The following is a 23,692-nucleotide window of genomic DNA, read 5'->3' on the forward strand; positions in this document are numbered from 1 at the left end:
TCCACGCACTGTTTGCGAGCACCAGAGAAACAGCGCGGCGGCATGGGGCCACTTACTCCACAGTATCGGTCGCCGTTAAATATCTGCGGGGGCAGCGGGTTGCCCTGCGCGGGCTTCTTTTCCGGGGGTACGTTTTTGTACATCCATTGCCTCTGCTCTTCTGACATTGTGATATCCACCTCCTCAAACTCTATCTTGTTGGCTTCCAGAAATCTCACCACATCTTGCTGCTTCTTCTTTATCTAGAGAAGAGGAGACAAATAAGGAGGAATGTTCATCGGAAACACCAGGTACACGTTTCCGAACGGAACGAGATGTGATTTCTCACTGTTAGAGGTCCCTGACAAGGACAGGGGAGACGAACACGGATGCCGTGTGCTGTCCACTCACTGAGTGCCCAACACGGGACTGGGCAAAGCCCGGCACGGGGACTTCTTCGCCTGCATTCCCCAGCACTCTTGAGACACGGCTCTGCGCAGGCTGCATCAGGTGGGAGGCGCACTAAGTTCTCAGCGGGCCGTAACCCCGCACCATCCCCGCCTCCCGCACCTGCACAGGAAGTTGACATTTCCAGTCACGGATGCTCCCTCCGGCCCAAAACCACACGGAAACCACGCCTGGGCCCGTCGGCGACGGCGACATTTCACTGATTCACGAGCGCAGCACATTTGTATTCCCCGCAGCAGCCTCCTGCCGATATTCCACGGCTCTAACCACGATCATGAAAGCATCCTTTCATCAATTCGCAAGAGGAAAATGTTCTCTAAGGTGAGAGTAAACCACCAGCTCCATCTGCCTTTGAACTCTTGTTCCTTAACCCTTTTTATTCCTCTGCTCTTCTCGTTTCCTTCTTCAGTCACTAGGGGTCAGGGGTGCGCTAGAGGAGCTGCCGACGCCTGTGCAGGTCTTCAAAATGTTCCCACCTCCTTAATTTAAGGGCAATGCCTCAACTAATTTAGGTGGGATAATGTTCAGCGTCTTCAACGGCATGTAAAACATAAGAAACGAAGCTTGCCCTTTCTATGTGATTTTCAGAACTCTGCATACATAACAAAACTGAAGTGGTGAAGTGGTTTATTATGTCCTGGGAGAAGACCTAGCAGCCATTAGACCCTCCCTCACCCCCGTCAAGGGAAATAAAATGCTTGAAGAACAAACTCTCACGTACTGATGGCCCCCACAATCCCCGCCCCACAACGTCTCTGTCCCTGAACTTGGAAATCGGCCACCTGCTTATTGTAAGCAAAGTGATTCTGATCACAACAGGGCTGAAGTCTATGGGAGTGACTGGTGTAGACAAAAATAGAATGCTGGCAAAATATGCCAGGTTCCATGATATTTTAAGATGAGAGAATGTATAGTTATAAATCCAAATTGATAACGGGGTTATCTCAATTTCTTAAAGTAAGCCATTTCTAATTTCTGAAAAAGCTTTCCCCTGTCTCTAATACACAGTTTCACAGACATGGCTATGATGTGGGGGTAAGTCAGGGAGATAGATTAAGTTCATGGACTGGAGACCACACCTCCCCCCACCCCAGGTAATCCTATCCACCTACCTGTCAATCAGATGACCACTTCCCCAGGATGTTCCTCCCCTTACCTCGGACCTGGGATCAGTACTATGTAACCACTCCCCTTTTCTAGGCTCATAAGAAGCCTGGTAAAGGGGAATGGGTTCCCCTTCTCTCTTTTCTGTCTCTCTGTCTCCCTCTCTCTCTCTCTCCCCTCCCCCGTCATGGACCCTAGCAAGCAGGGTGTGGAAGTCCCTCTTTACCCTTCCTGGCCAACCCTCCCTATATAAAGCCCTCATGTTCCTGTGTATTCTCGCTCTGTAAATAAACCAACACGCTGCGAGTTGTCTTTGTGCCTGTACTTAGAATTCTTCTCTAAGTAAAAGACAAGAGTCTGGAATAGGAATTTAGGCCCAACCTAGCCCACAACAGATACATTACTTAAAACTGCCCTACAGGGCGAAGGTTCTTGTTCTTGCTTCACAGATGAGGAAACTGAGGTCAAAAGTGATGACCTGGGCTTTCTTTTTCTTTCTCTTCTTAAAATTTTACTTAAGAGGCAGAGAGAAAGAGAGAGAGAGATCTCCCACCCACTGGTTCATTCCACAAATGCTCTCAAGGCTGGAACTATGAAGTCAATCCAGATCTGCCATGTGGGTAGCAGGGACCCAACTCCTGGGGCATCACTGTGCTTGCCAGGGTCTGCGTGAGCAGGAAGCTAGAGCAGGAGCTGGAGATGCTAATGGAACCCAGACCCCGATATGGGACACAGGTGTCTCAACCACTGGAGTACACACATACCTGTGTTTACTTGTTTTGAACGAAGTCCTGCAGCTGCTGTGTGTTCCTGTGAAAATAATTATGTCATTTTCCTGTTTAAAATCCAACCCCCTGCCCTGCCACTGCCCTTAAAGAACATAAACACTTCTTAGCACAGCACAATCTCTTCATGACCAAGCTTCTTTGAGTATAAAAACAGGATTTGCATTTGTAAAAGTCTGGAAATCATAAAACAAACAGTGGCCTATAATTCTACTACCCAGGCAACCACGTTGAGAAACAGGCCTAGCCTTTCTGTTCATGTACACCTCTCTATATCCAGTGCATTTCCATGATAATGATCAAAAATGAAACCAGCACATACTCAATCCTTGTTTTTCAATGTGTTTGCACACACTCACACACACACTTCTCAATCAATCATCTACCTGAACCTCAAAACAGGGCTACTTATAAAACTCACACATTCTCAATGCTGGGATACAGCCAAGACACATACACAACTTCCTTACTTCCCCAGCCCCTGCCCTATACCCGTAAATGCGCACACACATGCACACCCACCACACAATTTATTGCGGAACATAATCCCCTTCCTTTCCTTTCACAGGATCACACCTGATAAAAATAACTGCATCTTGCCCTTTTAATTAACAATGCATCATGAGCACCATCCTAATCATTAAACATTTTTCAAAAGCATAAATTTTATTATCGGTCCAAAACCCTCATCATGTAGATGTACAGTTAACTGTCACTGTGCCACTGGACATTTAGCATCCTTTTGACTTTTGCTACCAGATGTAACATTATGTAGAAAATATCTGTAAAGGCCACTCAGGCTGCTTTAGCAAAATACCATAAACCAGGCAGTATGAATAAGAGAAAGGGGATTCTCCACGGTTCGAAAGGCTGGGATGTCCAAGGTCAAGGCGCTGACAGATGGAGTGAATAGTGAGAGCTTGTTTCCAGGTTCATAGATGGTACCTTCTTGCTCTGTCCTCCCATGACAAAAAAGGCAGCTCTCTGGGGACTCTCACAGGGAACCAGTCCCACTCATAAGAGCTGTGTCCTCACGACCAAATCACTTGCCAACAGCCCACCTCCTACAACCACCACATTGGTCATTAGGTTTCAACATACGAATGGGGGGGGGGGGTGTCACATTAATATCATAGCCACATCTTTATTTATAAATTCTGCATCTCAATATTATTTTAGGTCAAAGCATGATAAATGAAACCCAGGCGTCACAGGGCACACACAATTTACAAGTTCCTAATGGATCCCAAGCTAAACTGTTTTCAACATGTCCATACAAATTTATACTTCCATTAGAAGTATCTGAATGTGTCCAGGTCTCAACACCCCTCCGCCCTCATGATCACTATCTGAAAGCCAAACATAAACGTTAATCATAGATACTAAAATTCAAGTACATAAAAAACATCAATAATGCTCAAGAAAAAAAGGATGGTTCTTTGTTAATGGTGATGCCTGACATAAGGAATAAAATGTAAGAACGATCTCTATTTTTTTTTTTTTTTTTTTGACAGGCAGAGTGGACAGTGAGAGAGAGAGACAGAGAGAAAGGTCTTCCTTTGCCGTTGGTTCACCCTCCAATGGCCGCCGCGGCCGGCGCGCTGCGGCCGGCACACCGCGCCGATCCGGTGGCAGGAGCCAGGAGCCAGGTGCTTTTCCTGGTCTCCCATGGGGTGCAGGGCCCAAGCACCCGGGCCATCCTCCGCTGCACTCCCTGGCCACAGCAGAGGGCTGGCCTGGAAGAGGGGCAACCGGGACAGAATCCGGCGCCCCGACCGGGACTAGAACCCGGTGTGCCGGCGCCGCTAGGCGGAGGATTAGCCTAGTGAGCCGCGGCGCCAGCCAACAATCTCTATTTTAAAAGAGGGAAGCGAGGAAGTCATGCCCAGACTTGTATTTCAAAGGCATCACTTTAACACCATACAGCTTTTTTTTTTAAAGATTTTTTTTTTTAATTTATTTGACAGGTAGAGTTACAGACAGTGAGAGAGAGACAGAAAGGTCTTCCATCCGATGGTTCACCCCGCCAATGAACACTACAGCCGGCGCTGCACTGATCTGAAGCCAGGAGCCAGGTGCCTCCCCCTGGTCTCCCATGCAGGTGCAGGGCCCAAGCACTTGGGCCATCCTCCACTGCTTTCCTGGGCCTCGGCAGAGAGCTGGACTAGAAGAGGAGCAACTGGGACAGAACCCGGCGCCCATATGGGATGCTGGCGCCGCAAGCGGAGGATTAACCTAGTGCGCCACGGCACTGGCCCAACACAATACAGCTTTAAAAGAAAAAGGGGAAAGCTCTGTAATACTGATAATACTGTTAGAAAAAAAAATCTCCCAGAACAAAAAAATTGAGAAAAATGGGAATATATTTATATTTGCTTATATTCATATTTTGAAAAACCTCTTGAAGGGGGCCAGCGTTCTGTTGCAGCAGGTTAAGCTACTGCCTAAAGCACAGGTATCCCATATGGGCACCAGTTCCAGTCCTGGCTGCTGCACTTAGGATCCAGCTCCCTGCTAATGGCCTGGGAAGGCAGCAGAGAATGGCCCAAGCGCTTGGGCCCCTGGAACTATGTGGGAGACTCAGAAGAAGCTCCTGACTCCTGGCTTCAGCCTGGGCTATTTCGGCCATTTGGGAATGAAGCAGTTGATGGGAGACCTTCCTCTCTTTCTCTCTCTCTCTCTCTCTCTCTCTCTCTCTCTCTAACTTTCAAATAAGTAAAATAAAGCAAAAGAAAAGAAAACATTTTGAAGGTCATGTCAGAAACTAACCAAAGTGACCATCAAGAGGCTGCAGCAGGAGGAACTGGGTGAAGGGACGACAAGGGAGCAAGATTTTACTTCAAAATTTTTGAACATTAAATATGCATTGATATTCAAAAGAACAGAACTGGCTAATACTACAGCAAAATTGTTACCGGAGAAGCAAAGGGTCCTTGTCTTCACGCAAGAAAGAATTCAGGTGTAAGACAGAGAGTAGTAGAAAGCAAAATAGCGAGGTTTATTAGGGTAGGGACATCTGTAAGAACGGATGGGCACCTCTCCAGACAGAACCTGAGAGAGTGCGCAGTGCACATTTAGGCTGGGGCTTTTAAGGGGATGGGTCTTGCCTTCCCTCCCCCTCTCCTTCTTCTCCCAAACAAAAGGACTTGTTGGATGTAAATACTTAAAAAATCTCTTCTGAATCCCCCTCCCCACCCCTCCGCCCCATGAAGTTATTACACAGGGGAAGCCTGGCTGACATCACCCCGCCTTAGAGGAAGGATGTTTATCAAGCCAGGTAGAAGGGGCAGGACCCCTGGAAGGTCATCAGGATCCAGGCAGGACATTTGAAGTGCAAACACTGGGCTGCACCTGGAAGGTTATCGGGATGATTTTGAGATGCGGATGCTGGACCTAGAATGTCAATTCCTTAGGCCTTTGTCACACACACATACACTCATTTCTGACTTCCTACCTAACAAAATCACCCCAGTAAACAAGACGGGAGAAATTTAACCTAGAGAAGGAAATTTTCAAGGCAATGTTTGTGGCATTAGTACCAGGAAGGAAGATGAGTCACATGAGCACAGGCTGTTATTAAGACCCGCAGGAGAGTACAGAGGGGAAGGAGGCCTGGCTCAGCAGGCCAGGACCTGTGAGAAGGCATCGCCCCCTGCTGGGCGGGCCCCAGGGAATAGAGAGACTTCCCTTGGGGCAGCAGGAAGCCTTGACAGGGACTTGGTGTGCTGGCCACAATCCCAGTCAGAAAAACAGTAACATACACAATGGTTTCCATCGACAAAGGGTTTTATTCTCCCCATGTTTCAACTTCTCCAAAACAAAGTACACCTTGCCACTGACATTAAAAAGAAATTGCTGAGGAAATGCAAAAGAAATCAGCTAGAACCGTCTCAGCCTTCACCCATATGGATCTTCCCATGGGTGAAATGCACCTGTAAGGGGAATGCTTTTGTATTTAAACACATTTAGAAGCTAGGAGAGACAACTGCTGGTGATTCACCAGGGAACCAGTCTCCCTTTCCTAGTAAGCTAAGTCTGGTTTTGTTTAGGAGAGCAATGTGCTTAGCTATAAAGCTTTGTTTACCCTACAGGGGATCACAGGATACAGTTTAGCCAAGAGCTGTAAGGTGGAGGGCCTCGAGAAGGCTTCACTTAATGAATAAGACACAGTGCAGTGCCCGTGTGCCCTTCCCCTCTCTTCTTCCCTGTGGAAATGCAGACATGGGGCCTGGAGGCACAGAACCCATGTCAGCAATGTGAAAACAAACACCATGCGCTAAAGATGGTCACGCAGAAAGCCAGGAGCCCTGATGACAATTGGCAGCTGCCACCCAGCCTCTCCTGGCACAGCCCCCTGTAAACTTTTCCATTTCAGACAGATAAACTAATAAGGTGAGTCACTCTTCACCCAGGTTTCCATAGCTTGCCCCCAAATTCCCAGCGATTCAGGAAATTCTTAATTGCTGCTTCTGGTGTCTGCAGAAATGGGGTATCATGATGAAGGATTCAAAATAAAAGCTATTACAGCACAGTAGAGCCTGAAAATAATAGCTGTAAGCTATAAATTTAATATAATTGAGTGAATATTTGTTACTGGGTAAACAGATGAATTTTCATTATTTTCTTCATAAAGCTACAACCAAGGCACTGGAGCTAAAACAGGAAGGGAGTCTCAAAAGGATGAAGGCTGCATTTCACTTAATCATTCAGACACATGGTCTTCTCACACACACACACACACACCATTCAAAGCAATTAAAAGGAACAGATCCTGTAAATCCCTGGGGATAGACAGGGAAAGGCAAAATATGGCCCTGGGGCCCAATCCAGCTGGACTGACTACTTTTGTATGTCCTACAGCCAAGAATGATCTTTATATTTTTAAATGGGGAGAAAAAAAAATAACGATAATATTTGAGGTTATATAAAAAGTATATTAAATACACATTTCAGTGCCATAAATAAAACTGCCTGGGAACAAAGCAACACCTATTTGTCACATAACAGCAGAGTTCAGCAGTTGTGACAGACTTATGTGGTCCCCAAAACCCAGAATATTTACCAACTGCCCTTTACAGAAAAGGTTTGTTAACCTGTGGGCGGAGCTCACAGAGCCTCCAAGCTCACTTTCCCCTGACCACCAGCGTTTACATCTTATTATTATTATTATTATTTTGACAGGCAGAGTGGACAGAGAGACAGAGAGAAAGGTCTTCCTTTTGCCGTTGGTTCACCCTCCAACGGACGCCAAGGCCAGCGTGCTGCGGCCAGCACACCACGCTGATCCGATGGCAGGAGCCAGGTGCTTCTCCTGGTCTCCCATGGGGTGCAGGGCCCAAGCAGAGAGCTGGCCTGGAAGAGGGGCAACTGGGACACAATCTGGCGCCCCGACCAGGACTAGAACCCGGTGTGCCGGCGCCGCAAGGCGGAGGATTAGCCTAGTGAGCCGCGGTGCCAGCGTTTACATCTTGACCAGTCCTGCCAGGGCTCTCCAGGCCCCTTCAATGCTCCATGTTTCAGCGCAGCATTCTGCGTGTTTTATGTGTTTGCTTGAATACTGCTAGAATATACATTCCCATAAGGAAGAGGATTCTGTGTTTGGCTCACTGCTGCATCACGGGAAGTGTGTGGCACACAGCAGACATCCAACACCCGTCTGTTAATGAGTAGGCAGCATTTTCACAAGCAGAAGAAGGGTGGCAACCAACTCACAGCGGTGTTCATTTTTTGTAAGGCCTCACCTTCAGAGAGCATCTCTAGCCACCTCGCTCAAGGTTTATGGCCTGAATTGAATAGAAATTCATTTACTCATCTGTTTCCTTATTTTTGTTCTCACCCCTCTCTCCTTGGGCCAGCTTAGGAACCGGCACACAGGAGACCCTCAATAAATATTAACTGAATTATCACCCCAGGGCTGCACATCAAAGATTTCCAGGCCATGTTGGAGAGAAGCCATGCAAACCAAGTTGATAATTTAGAAACAAATGTAACTGCAGGCTACCCACAAAGGGAATGTGGACCAAACATCAGAATTTGACAAGCCTAAAACTGAATGAATTTAAAATCCAGTCCATCAAGGGTGCTACATCTAACTACAAAAGGCCAAATATTTCAGAAGAATCTCTAAACCCTAAATGCAAAAACAAAACAAAACAAAGTTTCACTTCTAACTTTGACAATGATCGAAGAAGAAAGTTGCATGCATGCAACTCATGTTTAAATGAATCCTATTGTTCATTTTAAAAACTGCATATGTAAGACATCGTGTGTTTTATTTCGCCCAAATGTTTTCATTAAGTTGATCCATCTGCAAATGAGTGATAACTGAGAATTAAGCAAGTGTGTTGGTATTTCCCTGACTGTGCTAATGTCGACTCCAGTACCCTCAGCCATTTCTCCCACGGAGATCCAGGAGCTCTGAAGCAAGGGCCTCAGCTGTGTTTTGAAGCAGCCCTTTTGCAGTGTGTGGATAAGCCTTTCCACCTTGTCAGCCTGGCCCTGGGGTCTGCTAAGGACCCTACGGCCTGCACTCGGGCTGCGATGACCCACTCCCACAGGCGCCTGGGCAGCAAGCTGTCTGCGCTGAGCTGCCCAGCTTGCTGACGCAGCATGACCACCCAGTGACCCATGGAAATCTTACTGAAGATGCTGGTAGCTTTCACTGGCAACCTCCTGGCCCCAGGAATCCCCCAGGACTGGATCAGAAGACAGACTAAATAAATTACATTGCACTTGACTCAGACCTGCCTCCCTGCTCGTTGGCACTGACCTCTAAGTGAACTTGCATGCTTCCATTGCCTCTACTCTCTCTTTAGGATTAGTTCTTTGCCAGGAGCTGCCAGTTAACTTACGTAGTTAAGCACCCCTGTCAGATTGCTTCCATAGGCCTCCACACATGTCCAGCCATGTCTGAATTCCAAAGTGTTGCACCTCGGCACCGTAGGACTTATTAGTAAACAAAGACACAATCAATTTGAATCAGATAATTTTTTAAGATGAGATTTAATATGAACAATTTTGAGCAAATGGGTTTAACCAAAGAAAATGAAGAACTGATAGAGGTCAGTGAGGAAAATGGAAAAACAGACTCTCCTAGTTTTAATTTGGTCCTGTCAGCTGGGCAACCTTGGAGAAATTAAATTTAGCTTCTCTCTTAGCCTCAGTTTCCAAACCTGTGGACCCAGCTGTATCTTCTTCCAAAGTTTCACTAGAGAATTAAATAAGAAAAGAGCTAGGTAGTAATGTGTACTTGCTCGTTTTATTCAAACACATTAGCTTTTCTTTCCTTGCCCTAGCTGTGGCCTCCTGCACACAGTATAAAGTGACATGTGGCTACGTTCAAAGGCTTCATGTATTTGAAGCAATGGTTCTTTATTTTACTGACTTTCACACTTCAAACACACAGCTTTCTTTTTTTGTGACTGGAGGTAGACCTCAGGCTGATTAGGCCTTTTATGAATCTCAAATGAAAAGGCAGAAGAAAAAAAAGAAAGATTTTCTTACAACTTGACCAGATTTATAAAGGAGGAGCTTTACTTGGAATGGAGGGAGGGAGCGCAGACAGAGGGCCGTAAGACAATTCTTCTTTTCAAGTAAAAAGCAAGGAAAAGACAAGAGCCCTCCTTTGTCAAAGACTCCCTCCAAAGATTGAGGAGGGTACATCAAAGCTGTAAGTTCATAGCAGATTCTTTAAACAATCTCACTCTTGGATTCATCACCACATTGGCTCATTGTCTGCACTGTGTACTCACAATGATATCGTAACTATGGACTCATTTTTAACATCTTTATTTATTTATTTGGAGAGATAAAGAGAGGTCCCATCTAGTGGTTCACTCCCCCAATGTCTACAACAGCCAGGACGAGGCCAAGTTGAAGCTGGGAGCTGGGAGCTGGGTAGGAAACCACTTACTCGAGTCACCATCTACTGCCTCCCTAGGGTGCATATCCGCAGGAAGCTATAATTGGGAACAGAGCAAGGACTCAAACCCCGGCCCCTATAGAGGACATGGGTGTGGTAACCACCAGGCCAAATGCCTCCCTGGGACTCATTTATACTGTCACACAGATAATACATATAGAACAAAGTATCATACATGTGGCTGGTTAATCTTCAGCCTGTGGCACTGGCTTCTCATATGGGTGCCAGTTCTAGTCCTGACTGCTCCTCTTCTGATCCAGCTCTCTGTTGTGGCCTGGGAAAGCAGTAGAAGATGGCACCCACATGAGAGACCCGGAAGAAACTCCTGGCTCCTGGCTTCAGATCAGCTCAGCTCCAGTAGTTGTGGCCATTTGGGAAGTGAACAAGCAGATGGAAGACCTTCCTCTCTCTCTCTCTCCCTCTCCTTCTCCCTCTCCCTCTCACTGTCTGCAACTCTACCTCGCAAATAAATAAATAAAATCTTTAAAAAAAAAAAAAAAGTATCATGGCAGGTGCTAGACGAGTTATCCCAAAGCCATTCATTATGTCTCCCACGAAGGCTGTAAAACCATAGCTCTTTTTCCCAACCTCACTTTCAGCTACTCAGCAGCCATGTGACTGACCCAGTGTTGGCCAGCGAGGTGAGGTAGGAGCCCAAGTCTGCTTGGTGGAGCCTCTGGATGAGGCTTTGTTTCCCTGCTGCAGGAAGCAAAGATGCTAAGGCCCTTTGTCCTTGATGTTCCTTCTTGCTTGCAACCCAGGTGTGATGGCCAGAGGTACAGAGGCAGCCTTTCCACCATAAGGTAAAAGGATTGGGAAAAGGCCAAGAGAATCCCACCAAGTGCAGCCTCCAGACAGACCGGGACAAACCAAGCACCTCCATGTGCCTAAGTTCACATTAATCAGGTTCTCCATTACTTGCAGGTGAACACATTCCTAACTGAAACACTCAACCACACATTTCATGGGGCATGGGAATGGGGCAAGGGTGTGCAACAAATCCCAACAAGCAATCTACTGTCAAGTTCTAATGCTATTTTACTACACATGAAGTAAGTTCTGTGTCTCCAGTTTCTATTTCAATTTATCTTACTCAAAAGCAAACAGCACGTTACCCAGCCAAAGATAATAATTAATGAGGCCATCTTGTAGCGACTGAACGAAGCTTGAAGTTTTATTTTGGAGAACCAGAGCATCAGAAAGCTAGATTTTAAATACAGGAAAAATTTTGAAGGAACCATTAATGTATCTCATAAATTAACACAGTTGTAATGACAGAAAAGGCTGTTTATTTTTGTTCTTATTTGACAGGTAGAGTTATAGATAGAGAGAGAGACACAGAGAGAAAGGTCTTCTTTCCGCTGGTTCACTCCCCAAATGGCCGCTACAGCCAGCGCTGCGCCGATCCGAAGCCAGGAGCCAGGTGCTTCCTCCTGGTCTCCCATGCGGGTGCAGGGCCCAAGCACTTGGGCCATCCTCCACTGCCTTCCCGGGCCACAGCAGAGAGCTGGACTGGAAGAGGAGCAACCTAGACTAGAACCCAGTGCCCATATGGGATGCTGGCACCGCAGGTGGAGGATTAACCAAGTGAGCCACGGTGCCTGCCCAAGGCTGTGGTTTTTCATCTATGTATCATTAGCTCAATCTCTGGGACTTACTGAGCATACAAATGTTTTGATGAAACAAACATTACTGAGATTAAATTAAAAAAGAGTTACAGAGGGAGAGAAAGACAGAGAGAAAGAAGTCTTCTATCGACTGGTCTACTCCCCAAATGGCTTTAATGGTCAGAGCCAAGCAGATCTGAAGCCAGGAACTTCTTCCGGTCTCCTCCGTGTGTGCCAAGGACCAAGGACTTGGGCCAACCTCCACTGCTTTTCCAGGCACGTTAGCAGGGAGCGGGATCAGAAGTTGGAGCAGCCAGGACTTGAACCGGTGCCCATATGGGATGATGGTGCTGTAAGCCAGGGCTTTACCTCTCTGCGCCACAGCACCTGCCCCTAAATAAAATACTTTTAACATTTTCTTCTTTTTAGTCAATTTTTTGGGACCTATTTCCTTGCCTGACTTGCACTGGTTTCTTTTTTCCATGTTTATATTGTTATATTACTCTTTCCATTTGAAATATTTTTGTTTTAAAAAAAACTAATTTCATTACCCAGAAGTATTTCTTTTTCATATTACTTTGCAGGGATTCAACATTTAGAAACACATTTTAGATAGTTAACATAATAAATACATGTTTTGAGAAAGGGTGTTTTTAGCTGCATTACAAATATTTTGTTTGCATACTCTTCATAGTTATCTTATTCATGCATAAATTCTATTGAATACTTATGCTGACATATTTAAACACCATTCTAACACTGGAAATTTAGGTGTTGTCTTAGTCCATTTTCTGCCACTATTAGAGAATATCACAGACTGAGGAAACTATAAACAACTAAAGTAGATCTAGCGGGGCTGGTGCTGTGGCATAGCAGGAAAACCTGCCTCCTGTAATGCCAGCATCCCATTTGGGTGCTGTTTTGAGTCCTGGCTACTCCATTTCCGATCTGGCTCACTGCCAAGGCCTGGGAAGGCAGTGGAAGATGGCCCAAGTCCTTGGGTTCCTGTACCCACATGGGAAACCCAGAAGCAGCTCCTGGCTCCTGATAGACACAGCTCCAGCCATTGCAGCCATCTGGGTAGTGAACCAGCGGATGGAAGACACACTCTCCCTCTCTCTCTCTCTCTCTCCCTTTGCCTCTGTAACTCTGCCTTTCAAATAAATAAATAAATCTTTTTTTTTTTTTTTAAAGAAGCAGATCTAGCTCATAGTTCTGGATTCAGAACAGCTTAGTCAGTTAATATTTGCTTCTAATTCTTTGCATCATTTTTAAATGGCTGCGTAGGACAGTACTAAAATGAACTGTAATTGAAAAAGTAAATAAGTCTACAGAATTTGCTACCTCAAATTTAGTAACTTTGTTTTTCAAAAGTATGCTTAAATTTTTAATTCCATGTAGTTACTTGTTCATTTTAAAGGACTAAAATCAGTGTCTTCCAAGGCCCTCTCCTCAATTCCTCCACCACCAGTTACAACAGCCCTGTACTCTCAATTTCTTAATACGATGACATCATCTCCCTTTCTTTCACCTTCATTCTTTCCTTTAGCTGCTAAGTCCTAGAACTTCTACTCCTCATATCTTGTCTATCTCCCCACAATACCTTCAGGAATTTCTTCACTGTCCTATCCACTCCTATCCAAACGCAGACAAAAGCGTTCTTCTCAAGTACAAACTACTGCAATCCCAGAATTCCGCCATTCCTCCGAGGCTCTTAAGAAAAGTACAATCCCACAGTCTACTGGCCCGAGATTCCCAGGCCTTTCACCAGCCTGCCGCTTCCCACCTTCAAATTCCTGGAATCTTGAGGTTCACTCCTTTCAGAATTGTCTGTAACCTTAGAGCTCTTCTCTCATGCCATCAACCACTTTCTCTCTTCTCTAAATTGTACAAACTCATTTTGCTTGGGAAGACTTCTAAACACACACACACACACACACACACACACCCCTAAGTCAGAAGACTTTGGTGATACCTTTATTTTCCACCATCTCTGACATTTATATTCTTTGTATAGTCACTACAGGTTGAGTGTGTGTCCACACATCAGTATCCGTGCTCTTGGTATGTTGGGTGTGGTGTGTCTTCCAAAGAGTATTTCCCACATACTGTATGCTCAAATGTCACTCAATACCTTGTCTCCAGAGCTGAGAGAAGAGATCCAGAGGGAGGAATGTGGGACTAAGATTTACCTACATTATCAGAAAATCAAGAAGTGTAAAAGATCTTGGCAGTGGCTCCAACACCCACTAACCTGCGCAACCTAGACCTAGACACCTGGATATGACCCTTGAGACTCTCTGATGACACAATCAACAAAAAGTCAAGGCTTTTTAGCCGGCGCCGTGGCTCAATAGGCTAATCCTCCACCTTGCAGCGCCGGCACACCGGGTTCTAGTCCCGGTCGGGGCGCCGGATTCTGTCCCGGTTGCCCCTCTTCCAGGCCAGCTCTCTGCTATGGCCAGGGAGTGCAGTGGAGGATGGCCCAGGTGCTTGGGCCCTGCACCCCATGGGAGACCAGGAAAAGCACCTGGATCCTGGCTCCTGCCAACGGATCAGCGCGGTGCGCCGGCTGCAGCGGCGGCCATTGGAGGGTGAACCAACGGCAAAGGAAGACCTTTCTCTCTCTGTCTCTCTCTCTCACTGTCCACTCTGCCTGTTAAAAAAAAAAAAAAAAAAAAAAAAAAGTCAAGGCTTTTTGTCCTCTCTGATTTTTTCTTGAATCCATTAATTTTCACTGCCACTATCCTACACCACACCATCATCTCTCCTCTAAAACTTCTCGCTAAGTTCTTCTAGCTAGACTCCCCCCAAACATTTTTTTGCACAAAAGCTAAATATTTTTTCACACCTCTGCCTACACATCTTTCAGTAACTTCCCATTATCCTTACAAAGAAGGCAAACATCTGTATCCAGGTCCCAAGGGCCAGCAGAGATGAAAGCATCACCTCCTCCACAGCTTCAGTGCTGCCTCATACTCCCTCTGCAGCAACGGCTCGCGACCCTCAGGTGAATCTGCTTAAAGCACGAACTAGGGAAGGGAAAGCTCCCAGAATTTGATTCAGTAAAACTGGAGTGGGACACAAGAATCTGCATTTGTATCTTTAAACTATGGAACATTCTTTGGCCATAAAAATGAAGTACTGGGACCGGCACTGTGGTGTAGTAGGTAAAGCTGCTGCCTGAAATGCCGGCATCCCGTATGGACGCCGGTTCAAGTCCTAGCTGCTCCACTTCCGATCCAGCTCTCTGCTATGACCTGGGAAAGCAGTAGAAGATGGCCCAAGTTCTTGGGCCCCTGCACCCACGTGGGAAGACCCAGAGGAAGCTCCTGGCTCCTGGCTTCAAATCAGCACAGCTCCGGCTGTTGCGGCCAATTGGGGAGTGAACCAGCAGATGAAAGACCTCTCTCTCTCTGTCTCTCCTTCTCTCTCTGTGTAACTCTGACTTTCAAATAAATAAATAAGTCTCTAAAAAAAAAAAAAAATGAAGTACTGACACACATTACGACATGGGTAAACCTTAAACATATGCTAAATGAAAGAAGCCACGTCCAGAATACGTGACTCTACAGACAGAAGGAAGACTGGAGATTGCCCAGGGCTGGAGTGAGCAAAGTGGGCACAGGGAACTGATGGCTAACGAGTATGAGACCTCCATTCTGAATTGGTGATGACTGACAACTCTGTAAACATCCTGAAAGTCACTGAACTGCACATTTCAGGGGGTGAATTGTATGTCAATTATATATCAATTAAGTTGCTTTTAAAAAGCCTAGAATTTGCACCCTAACAAGTTCCCAGGGGGGAATTCATGGGTCAAGTTTAAAGGGTCACTGCTTTAAAAACTGACACACACAGGTCCCTTCATTGGCTGAACTGTATCATTCTTACGGCATTAGAATTCCACATAAGGTGGTCAACATTCCATTAAGCTTCTTCCTGGTCCTTCTCCCTTCTCCTAGCTAATTTCAACCTGCTCCTTCTTACATGGCTTCAGCCTTTAGGTCACCCTCTTAAATAAATCCCTGACAGATTAGGCAAAGGCTTCTTCATAAACATTTGCACTGTGTCCTTAATTACTCCTTTGTAACATTAATTATGCTTTTAATTAAGTAAGTAGTAAGTTCCTTAAAGTGTATCTCCCCTGCTAGGAGGTAAATCAAGTTCAAAGGAGAAGGAACGTCTGCTCTGCTTGTCTGCTCTGCTCGCAAGCCTGGCGGAATCTCAGTAGGTGTCTGCACTGGCAAGGACTGAAAGAAAAGGGATTCAAGTGTAACGCCATCACCCTCAAGCAGGCACAGGACACTTCCAGTGCCACCTGCCCCTCATCCAGATGTACACCACGTTCTCCCAGAAGCACTTCTGCTGGATTCCATGAAGCTTGGAAAAGGAAACAAAAAGAGAAACCAAGATAAAGCATTCATGCACTCTGGTTTACTTCAGCTTGCTTCAGGCTTAGTGGACCCAAAAGAATAGTAATCAAGTTGGAATAATGACAGTAGGTCAAGTTAGGTTCTATCTGCATTGGTGGGAGTGGAACAGAATTTGCAAACAAACAAATAACAACACCCAAAGATTCTCAACCCTGTGTCACAACAGACATATTGTCAAAAACAAACAAAAAAAAGCTCATGAAACTTCTGTTCATTTATTCAGTGGAAAGGACTAGAAATTCACTGGTTTTCAGTAAAAATAAATCACTGTGTGGCCATATAACACCAAATGTTCCTGACTTTCCTTTTAAACCACCACTGAGTTCAATCATATTTCACAAATAAGACACATAAAACAGAACTTTAAGCCACAGTATTTCTTTTTTTTTTAACTTTTATTTAATGAATATAAATTTCCAAAGTACAACTTTTGGATTATAGCAAATTTTCCCCCCATAACCTCCCTCCCACCCACAACCATCCCATCTCCCACTCCCTCTCCCATCCCATTCACATCAAGATTCATTTCCAATCTTTATATATAGAAGATCAATTTAGTATATACCAAGTAAAGATTTCAACAGTTTGCACCCACACAGAAACACAAAGTATAAAGTACTGTTTGAGTACTAGTTATGCCGTTAATTCACATAGTACAACACATTAAGGACAGAGATTCTACATAGGGAGTAAGTGCTCAGTGACTCCTGTTGTTGATTTAACAATTGACACTCTTATTTATGACGTCAGTAATCACCCAAGGCTCTTGTCATGAGCTGCCAAGGCTATGGTAGCCTCTTGAGTTCACCAACTCCCATCTTATTTAGACAAGGTCATAGTCAAAGTGGAAGTTCTCTCCTCGCTTCAGAGAAAGGTACTTCCTTCTTTGATAAGCCACAGTATTTCATAACATCTATGTTAAAAAATAAATAATTGTTGCCGTGGCAGCAGGTAAAGCCGCCGCCTGCAATGCCGGCATCCCATATGGGTGCTGGTTCTAGTCCTAGCTGCTCCTCTTCTGATCCAGCTTTCTGCTAATGGTCAGGAACAGCAGTGGAAGATGGCCCAAGTACTTGGGCCCCCGCACCCACATGGGAAGCCTGGAGGAGGCTCCTGGCTCCTGGCTTCAGATTGGTTCAGCTCTGGCTGTTGTGGCCAATTGGGGAGTGAACCAGTGGATGGAAGACCTCTCTCTCTCTTTCTCTGCCTCTCCTCTCTCTCTGTAACTTTGACTTTCAAATAAGTAAGTAAATCTTAAAAAAAAAAAAAAAGTAACAACTGATATGGAATGTTTTCTAAAAATCTGGAAAGTTAATGAAAACATTTCTTCTTTCACAACACTTAAGTAATAAAAACATTCTCAACTTCTCCTCTTCTGTGCATCCACAGATAAGGCATAGTTGCTCATCCATTAAGAAGTGGAATGTTTCTCTATCTCTTAAATCTGGGTTGGTCACATGACTTGCTTTCGTCAAAGAGGATTTAGCAAACCTGATGCAAACAAGAGTCTTAAAAAGCACTCAAAGCTCCCACATTTTGCTGTTTATTAGAACCCCAAGAACAAAAAATGCAAAAGCTTGAGTTAGCCAGCTAGCCAATGAGACATCCTTGTTCAGTCACCCCCATCACTCGGGCCAACAGCAGCACAACCACCCACCACCCCCAAAACCTGCTTCTGCCATCCCCAACGTGCTTCCCCAATCTTTGTTGGTTCCATGTCCATTCTTTCCTAAGTTACTCTTAAATTCTCTTTTCCAAGCGCCAACTCTTTCCAGATAGGACTCTGAATGATACACCATTCCTGGTTATTCTATATCCATTCATGTCTCAAAGCCGTATGTATGTATGTATTATTTATTTATTTTTCCACATTAATTGACCAGCCTGAGATCTTTAAGTACCTCCTCTGGCAACAGAATAAAACTCTCACATGAAGACTGGCATTCGGCACTTGGAGCTCATTACAACTTTTTCACACCAACTTATTTAATTACTTTGCCTTTCTCTGTGTTTAGGTCCTCACCATAGTGTCTGACCATAGTAACTATTCTTTGGTTCTCTCTGATCCCCTCACCTTGGATATCCTCCTGCTTTCTCAACATTTAAGGCCTACTTTTCCTAGGAGGCCCAATTTAGAGCCCACTTCTCCCATAACACCACCTCAATCCAGAATATTCTCCACTTACTTCCTCTGAATAGCAAAAGAACAGGCTACCTGTATTCATTCAGCTGCTAAGAGCTACTGGGTACCTACTCAAGCACTTTTGAATTGGAAAGTAAGCACGATACACTACAGCTCGTTGATTTTAAGGTACTTTGCACACTGCCTCAGCGAAGAATTGAAGTTGCAGTAGATGGGAAACTGCCAGTGCCTAGACCATGATCCTCAAATGAGTCATTCATCCTCCAGCTATTTAATACGTGCCAACGTACTCATCCCACAGGACAATAAAACCAAGATGCAGAGACGTGAGCTATGTAAGTCACCCCAACAATCCAACACGTCAGCAGCAGTCTCAGGACTGGAACCCAGATCAAAAAAGCAGTCCACTGTCTACTCCTCAATCTGCTGCATGATCTGGATTTGGGAACTGGGAAACCAAGAATCTTTTCCTGTGGATTTCATTTCCCAAATGAAAATACAAAGCCTAAAGCTCCCTATATTATTGCAAGCAATTAGTTTTCAGATGTTATCAAGGAAGCAGAAAACATTCAAAAATTAAGCACTCTAGGAAACACACGAGGTATCCAGAGCTGCAAAAATAGCAGGAAGAAAAACTCCCAGAAGCATCTCAGATCAAAATGATGAGACACTGAGTAGAAATAAGTATTGATACATATTTTATTTTTTTATTGAAAAGTTGAAGAAATGGGGAGGGGAGAGGTTTTTGACCCACTGGTTCACTCCCCAAATGCCCGTAACAGCCAAGGTTGGGTCATGTTGAAGCCAGGAAATGGGAAGTCAAACCAGGTCTCTCGTGTGAGTAGCAGGGACCCAAGGACCCGAGCCATCACCTCCCACCTCCCAGGATGTGCACGAGCAGGAAGCTGTCTCAGAAGTGGGCAAACTGGGGCTCACACCAGGCACTGTGATAGGGGATGCGGCGTCCCATGCAGTGCCTAAACTGCTGCACCAGAGTGCCTACCCCAAAATAAATATCTTTAACACGGGCAAAGAAATAGTAGTAAAAGAGGGTTTATAGTAAAGTGACAGCTGGAGGCTCCGCAAACTCAAGCTCCTCAAAGCTTCCAAAGGCATGGGCACAGGTCCTGGCCATGGGCTGAGCAATCAGCTTCACAACCTCATACCCTTCTGATCAGCAGGTGGAGCGGAGACCACAGACCCAGCACCACCACTACACAAGCAGTGTCAATGGCACAGACCTTCTTGTACGCAAAGAAAATGCAAATGAGCCAAAAGGCACTCTCCTTTGTTTCTTTAAGGAACAAAAATCACAAAAGCTGCTTTATGCCAAAGGCATTAAAGTGTTTACAAATCTCAAGACCAAGGACACAAAGAGTTTGACATATTAGGTCTAAAATGTATAAATCAGTTTCAAATGAGCAATTAGTCAAAATTATGGTCCAAGGGTAAGCTATCAGAAAAGTTTTCTGATGGGCATCATCAGATGACTAGAGGACTAAAACCACGTGGACAGAACAAACAATATTAAAATGCCTTTCTAAAAGTCACTCCTATCCCAAAAATACCCACTGTATCCTCCCACCCCTACCTCCCCAATCCATTCCTTTCTGTATAGAGGTTTTCCAGGCATTCGCTCATCCTGAAAACATTGAGAATCAGGGCTAACTGTGTCAGGCACCCTGAGAAACCTCAGAAGCCAACTGTGCCTACCCAGTGCTTCTCAGTTGGGGCAGGGGGCCAGGAGGCAACGACTAGAGACATTTCCGTCGTCACAACTGGGGGAAGGGAGGGAGTAGGCCATACTGACGCAAAGAGGGTAGAAGTCAGGGATGCTGCCAGACTTGTATGATGCACAGGGCAGCCTCCCACAACAAAGAGTTGTCCCACCCAAAATGCCAGTAGTGTCAAGACTGAGCCACTCTGACTCACCCTAACCACGGCCTTCTTGGATCCGCCCCTTCACCAAAATCTCATCATACCCACAGTCATCACCACAGCTGGTGTTATCTCTGCCCCTTTCCACAGCTTAGCCAGAAACTCTCCTGGGGGTGACAATAACTGTCTGCTCCACACCTGCACCCCCACTGGTCTCAGCCTGGCAGCTCATTCATCTCCTTTCTCATGCAATTGTCTCATGCAATGTAGTGGCTCCAAGCAGCTTCCCCTCTGGCTTGCGTTTTGTAAAATCCCCATATTACTTAGTGATGTGAAGCCACAATAAAACATTAGCAGAAAGGTGGAATTAGAGATGTGGGTGGCTGGATTTTACTATTTGTACATTTCCTGTCAAGATTACATGTTTACTTCCTAAAGAAAAAAGCCAGCCAAGTATAAAATATGAATTTACGGTGCCATTATTTTATGAAATTCCGTCTGAAAATTATATACAGCTCTTCATGTGCTTCCTGATAATTAGAGGATACTCTGTGGAAGAGCCGCTCCAGTGAAACCCGCTGCGATCATCAGAATCCTCTCCAGTAAGGAGGAAATCCTGCTGAGGTCAGGATTTTCCATACACAAGCTTCACAGGCCTGCAGCCAAAGGCCATGCCTTTATCTACGGCCGCATCTGTGTGCTCTGGAGTATGCTGTGGCCATTTTCCTATCACTCAGTTCTCAACTGTGTGAAAATGAGCCTACGAGAGGATCGAAAAACTACTTGCATTCACATGTGAAAAATAATTTAGTGAACCAGAGATCCTTTTCATAATTACATGTGACATAATGTATACTTATATAACTGGCTCACATTTCCAAAGCGGACATAAATGGGCTTACCTAGAGACAGTCTAGATGGTAACCATGCATTCTCTGCACCTGTCCTGGGTGGGCCATGCCAGCAGCTGTCTCCTCCCTGCTGGGCTCCTGAGCAACTGTAGTGTGCCCTGCCTGCTGAAAATTCTAGCCATCTAACTTCCACTGTGCACTCAAGGTCCTACACAACACATCGGGAACGTCCACCTCTTTCTCAAATCTCTACAGGCACTTGCCCCTTCCACAGGTGCCCCTGATTCCTGAAGCGCAGATAAGCTATTTTCCAACTTGAGTGGGCTTCTAAATTCTAGTATCTGCGGCTTATATTTCTCTGCATCTTCAGCCATGTAATTCTCCATTCCATCTCAACTAAAAAGAAAAAGTGAAGAGATTACAAGTACAGAAGAAAGAGAAGACACATAGAAGAGCCAATAGACTTGCGTCGCCGGCACACCGGGTTCTAGTCCCGGTCAGGGCGCCGGATTCTGTCCCGGTTGCCCCTCTTCCGGGCCAGCTCTCTGCTATGGCCCGGGAGTACAGTGGAGGATGGCCCAAGTGCTTGGGCCCTGCACCCCATGGGAGACCAGGAGAAGCATCTGGCTCCTGCCATCGGATCAGCGTGGTACACCGGCCGCAGCGCGCCAGCCGTGGCAGCCATTGGAGGGTGAACCAACGGCAAAAGGAAGACCTTTCTCTCTCTCACTGTCCACTCTGCCTGTCAAAAAAAAAAAAAAAAAGAGCCAATAGAAAGAAAAACCCAAGAGTCTAGAAGGTTCACTCAACAGGTATCTGTGAGGTCCTGTGATGGGCCAGATGTTGTCCTAGGAGCTGAAGGAACACAGGTGGTAAAACAAGCCCTCTACTTTGTGAGTTTAATTGGGAGGCGGGCAGCATTTGCCAACAAATAACTTCAATATGAAACTGACATCAACAGACTGACTGAGCTGGGGCCGTCAAAAGGCAAGCACTCCCTGGGAAAGGACTGCAAAGCCCCAGGGAAATGTAATCAAAGAGTAAAACCTACAAAGATGGAATACCAAATGAACAGCTCCTGGGCTGATGAAAGAAATCTGTAGGTATGACAACAGAAGATAGAGAAGGGATTCGGAAGGCAACACAAGAGTTGCAATGTGAAACACAGAGTTAGAGCAAATAAGTGTTTGGCATGGTGGTTAAGACATCATTTGAGATGCCTATGTCCTGTATCAGAGAGCCTGCTCTGAGTCCGAGCTCCAGCTGCCAATCCAGCTTCTGGCTCATGTGTACATGAGTGGATGATGGTCCAAGTACATAAATCTTTGCTACCCACATGGGAGACCGAGGTGCAGTTCCAGGTTTGGAATAGAGCAGTCAGGACTTAAACCAACACAGTCCAGTTGCAAGCAGCAGCTTCACTGGCTGTGCCACCATGCTGGCCCCGGCTCCACTTTTGTACTTTGATGTGCTGCACTGCCATTTTCGGGGTCGATACACAAGTCTGCTATTTTACTCAGCACCAAACAGAGTGCAAAACTGTGCTTCTGGAATTCTTCAGTTCTGCCTTTGGAAGGCAGCTGCCACTTCTCAGAGCTTCCCCTGGTGACTCCCTCTCTTGGGCTCTGAAGACTGCAGCCGATGTCATGAATTTCCTGAGCCCTGGAGGGCAGCCCCCTGCCAGGCAGAATGCAGAGCCAGTTGCCCCTCCGTGGCCTTGCTCTTCCTTCCAAGTCCCGGGTTTCATTCCCCATGGGAGTTCTAGCATTTGGATATCTAAATGGATGCAGCATTGCAATAAAATTATATTGAGTAACATGGATTCATGTCATTTGTTTAAGAAGCAGTAAAATAAATCATATGTCTCACAGTCGCTAGGTTTCCAAAGCAGACTTCCATGTACACATTCCTCTCCCAGTCCCCTCTGGCATCATCATAAACTCTTCATTAGCTTTGCGTTTTTGATGTGCTACAGAAACTATTCTTTTACATCCATCTCATAAAATGCTACATGCCAAGCCTCTGATAAGAGACCCGGGGAGGAAATAAGATAAGCGGAAGAGTCACTGGTCTCGAAGAACCAAGAGTGGGAGGGATTGAGGCCCAAGAGCGGTCCCACAGGCTGCACCAGGGAGTGCTGGGGAAGAGTCCTCTCCGATTGCAGGGCGCAGGAGGAAAGGAAGGGAGAGGGGGATGCACCATGGGGAGAGCGCCCCAGCACTGGGCTCTGCAGAAAACAGGGGAATCTGACCCATCGCAAAGCAGGGTAAGCACGGTCAGGGAGAAGAAAGTGGCAGGAGAAAGAATGGGAAGCAGTCAGAAGAAGGTTGAGAGAAAATGCTGCAAAAGTAGGTCGGAATAAGGGCCCACAGCGGGCTCTTGGTGCAGCGGGTAAGCTGCCACGTGGCATCCCACATCGGAGAACTTGTCCAGGGGTCCTGGCTCCTCCACTTCTGATGCAGCTTCCTGCTCATGTGCACCCAGGGAAGTAGCGAATGATAGGCCCAGTGACTGAATCCC

General features: G+C 45.8%; 1 protein-coding gene and 1 long non-coding RNA gene across 12 annotated transcripts in view; one reads left to right on the plus strand and one right to left on the minus strand.

Annotated features, from left to right (window-relative positions):
* The window catches only part of LOC149126580 (uncharacterized), a 486,087-nt gene that overhangs the window by 371,269 nt on the left and 91,126 nt on the right, over positions 1-23,692 (plus strand). The window lies entirely within an intron of this gene.
* Positions 1-23,692, minus strand: part of SH3BGRL2 (SH3 domain binding glutamate rich protein like 2) — a 162,221-nt gene that overhangs the window by 122,031 nt on the left and 16,498 nt on the right. For 4 of the 11 annotated variants that reach the window (XM_070073842.2, XM_089332983.1, XM_070073846.2 and 1 more), the window contains exon 2: positions 57-242. In XM_070073842.2, the coding sequence (XP_069929943.1) occupies positions 57-242 (186 nt within the window). The other 7 variants (XM_089332984.1, XM_089332982.1, XM_089332981.1 and 4 more) reach the window with 7 other exon arrangements.

Source organism: Oryctolagus cuniculus, chromosome 5 (genome assembly GCF_051225735.1).
Source record: "Oryctolagus cuniculus isolate XC-2025 breed Fujian yellow rabbit chromosome 5, ASM5122573v1, whole genome shotgun sequence".
NCBI lineage: Eukaryota > Metazoa > Chordata > Mammalia > Lagomorpha > Leporidae > Oryctolagus > Oryctolagus cuniculus.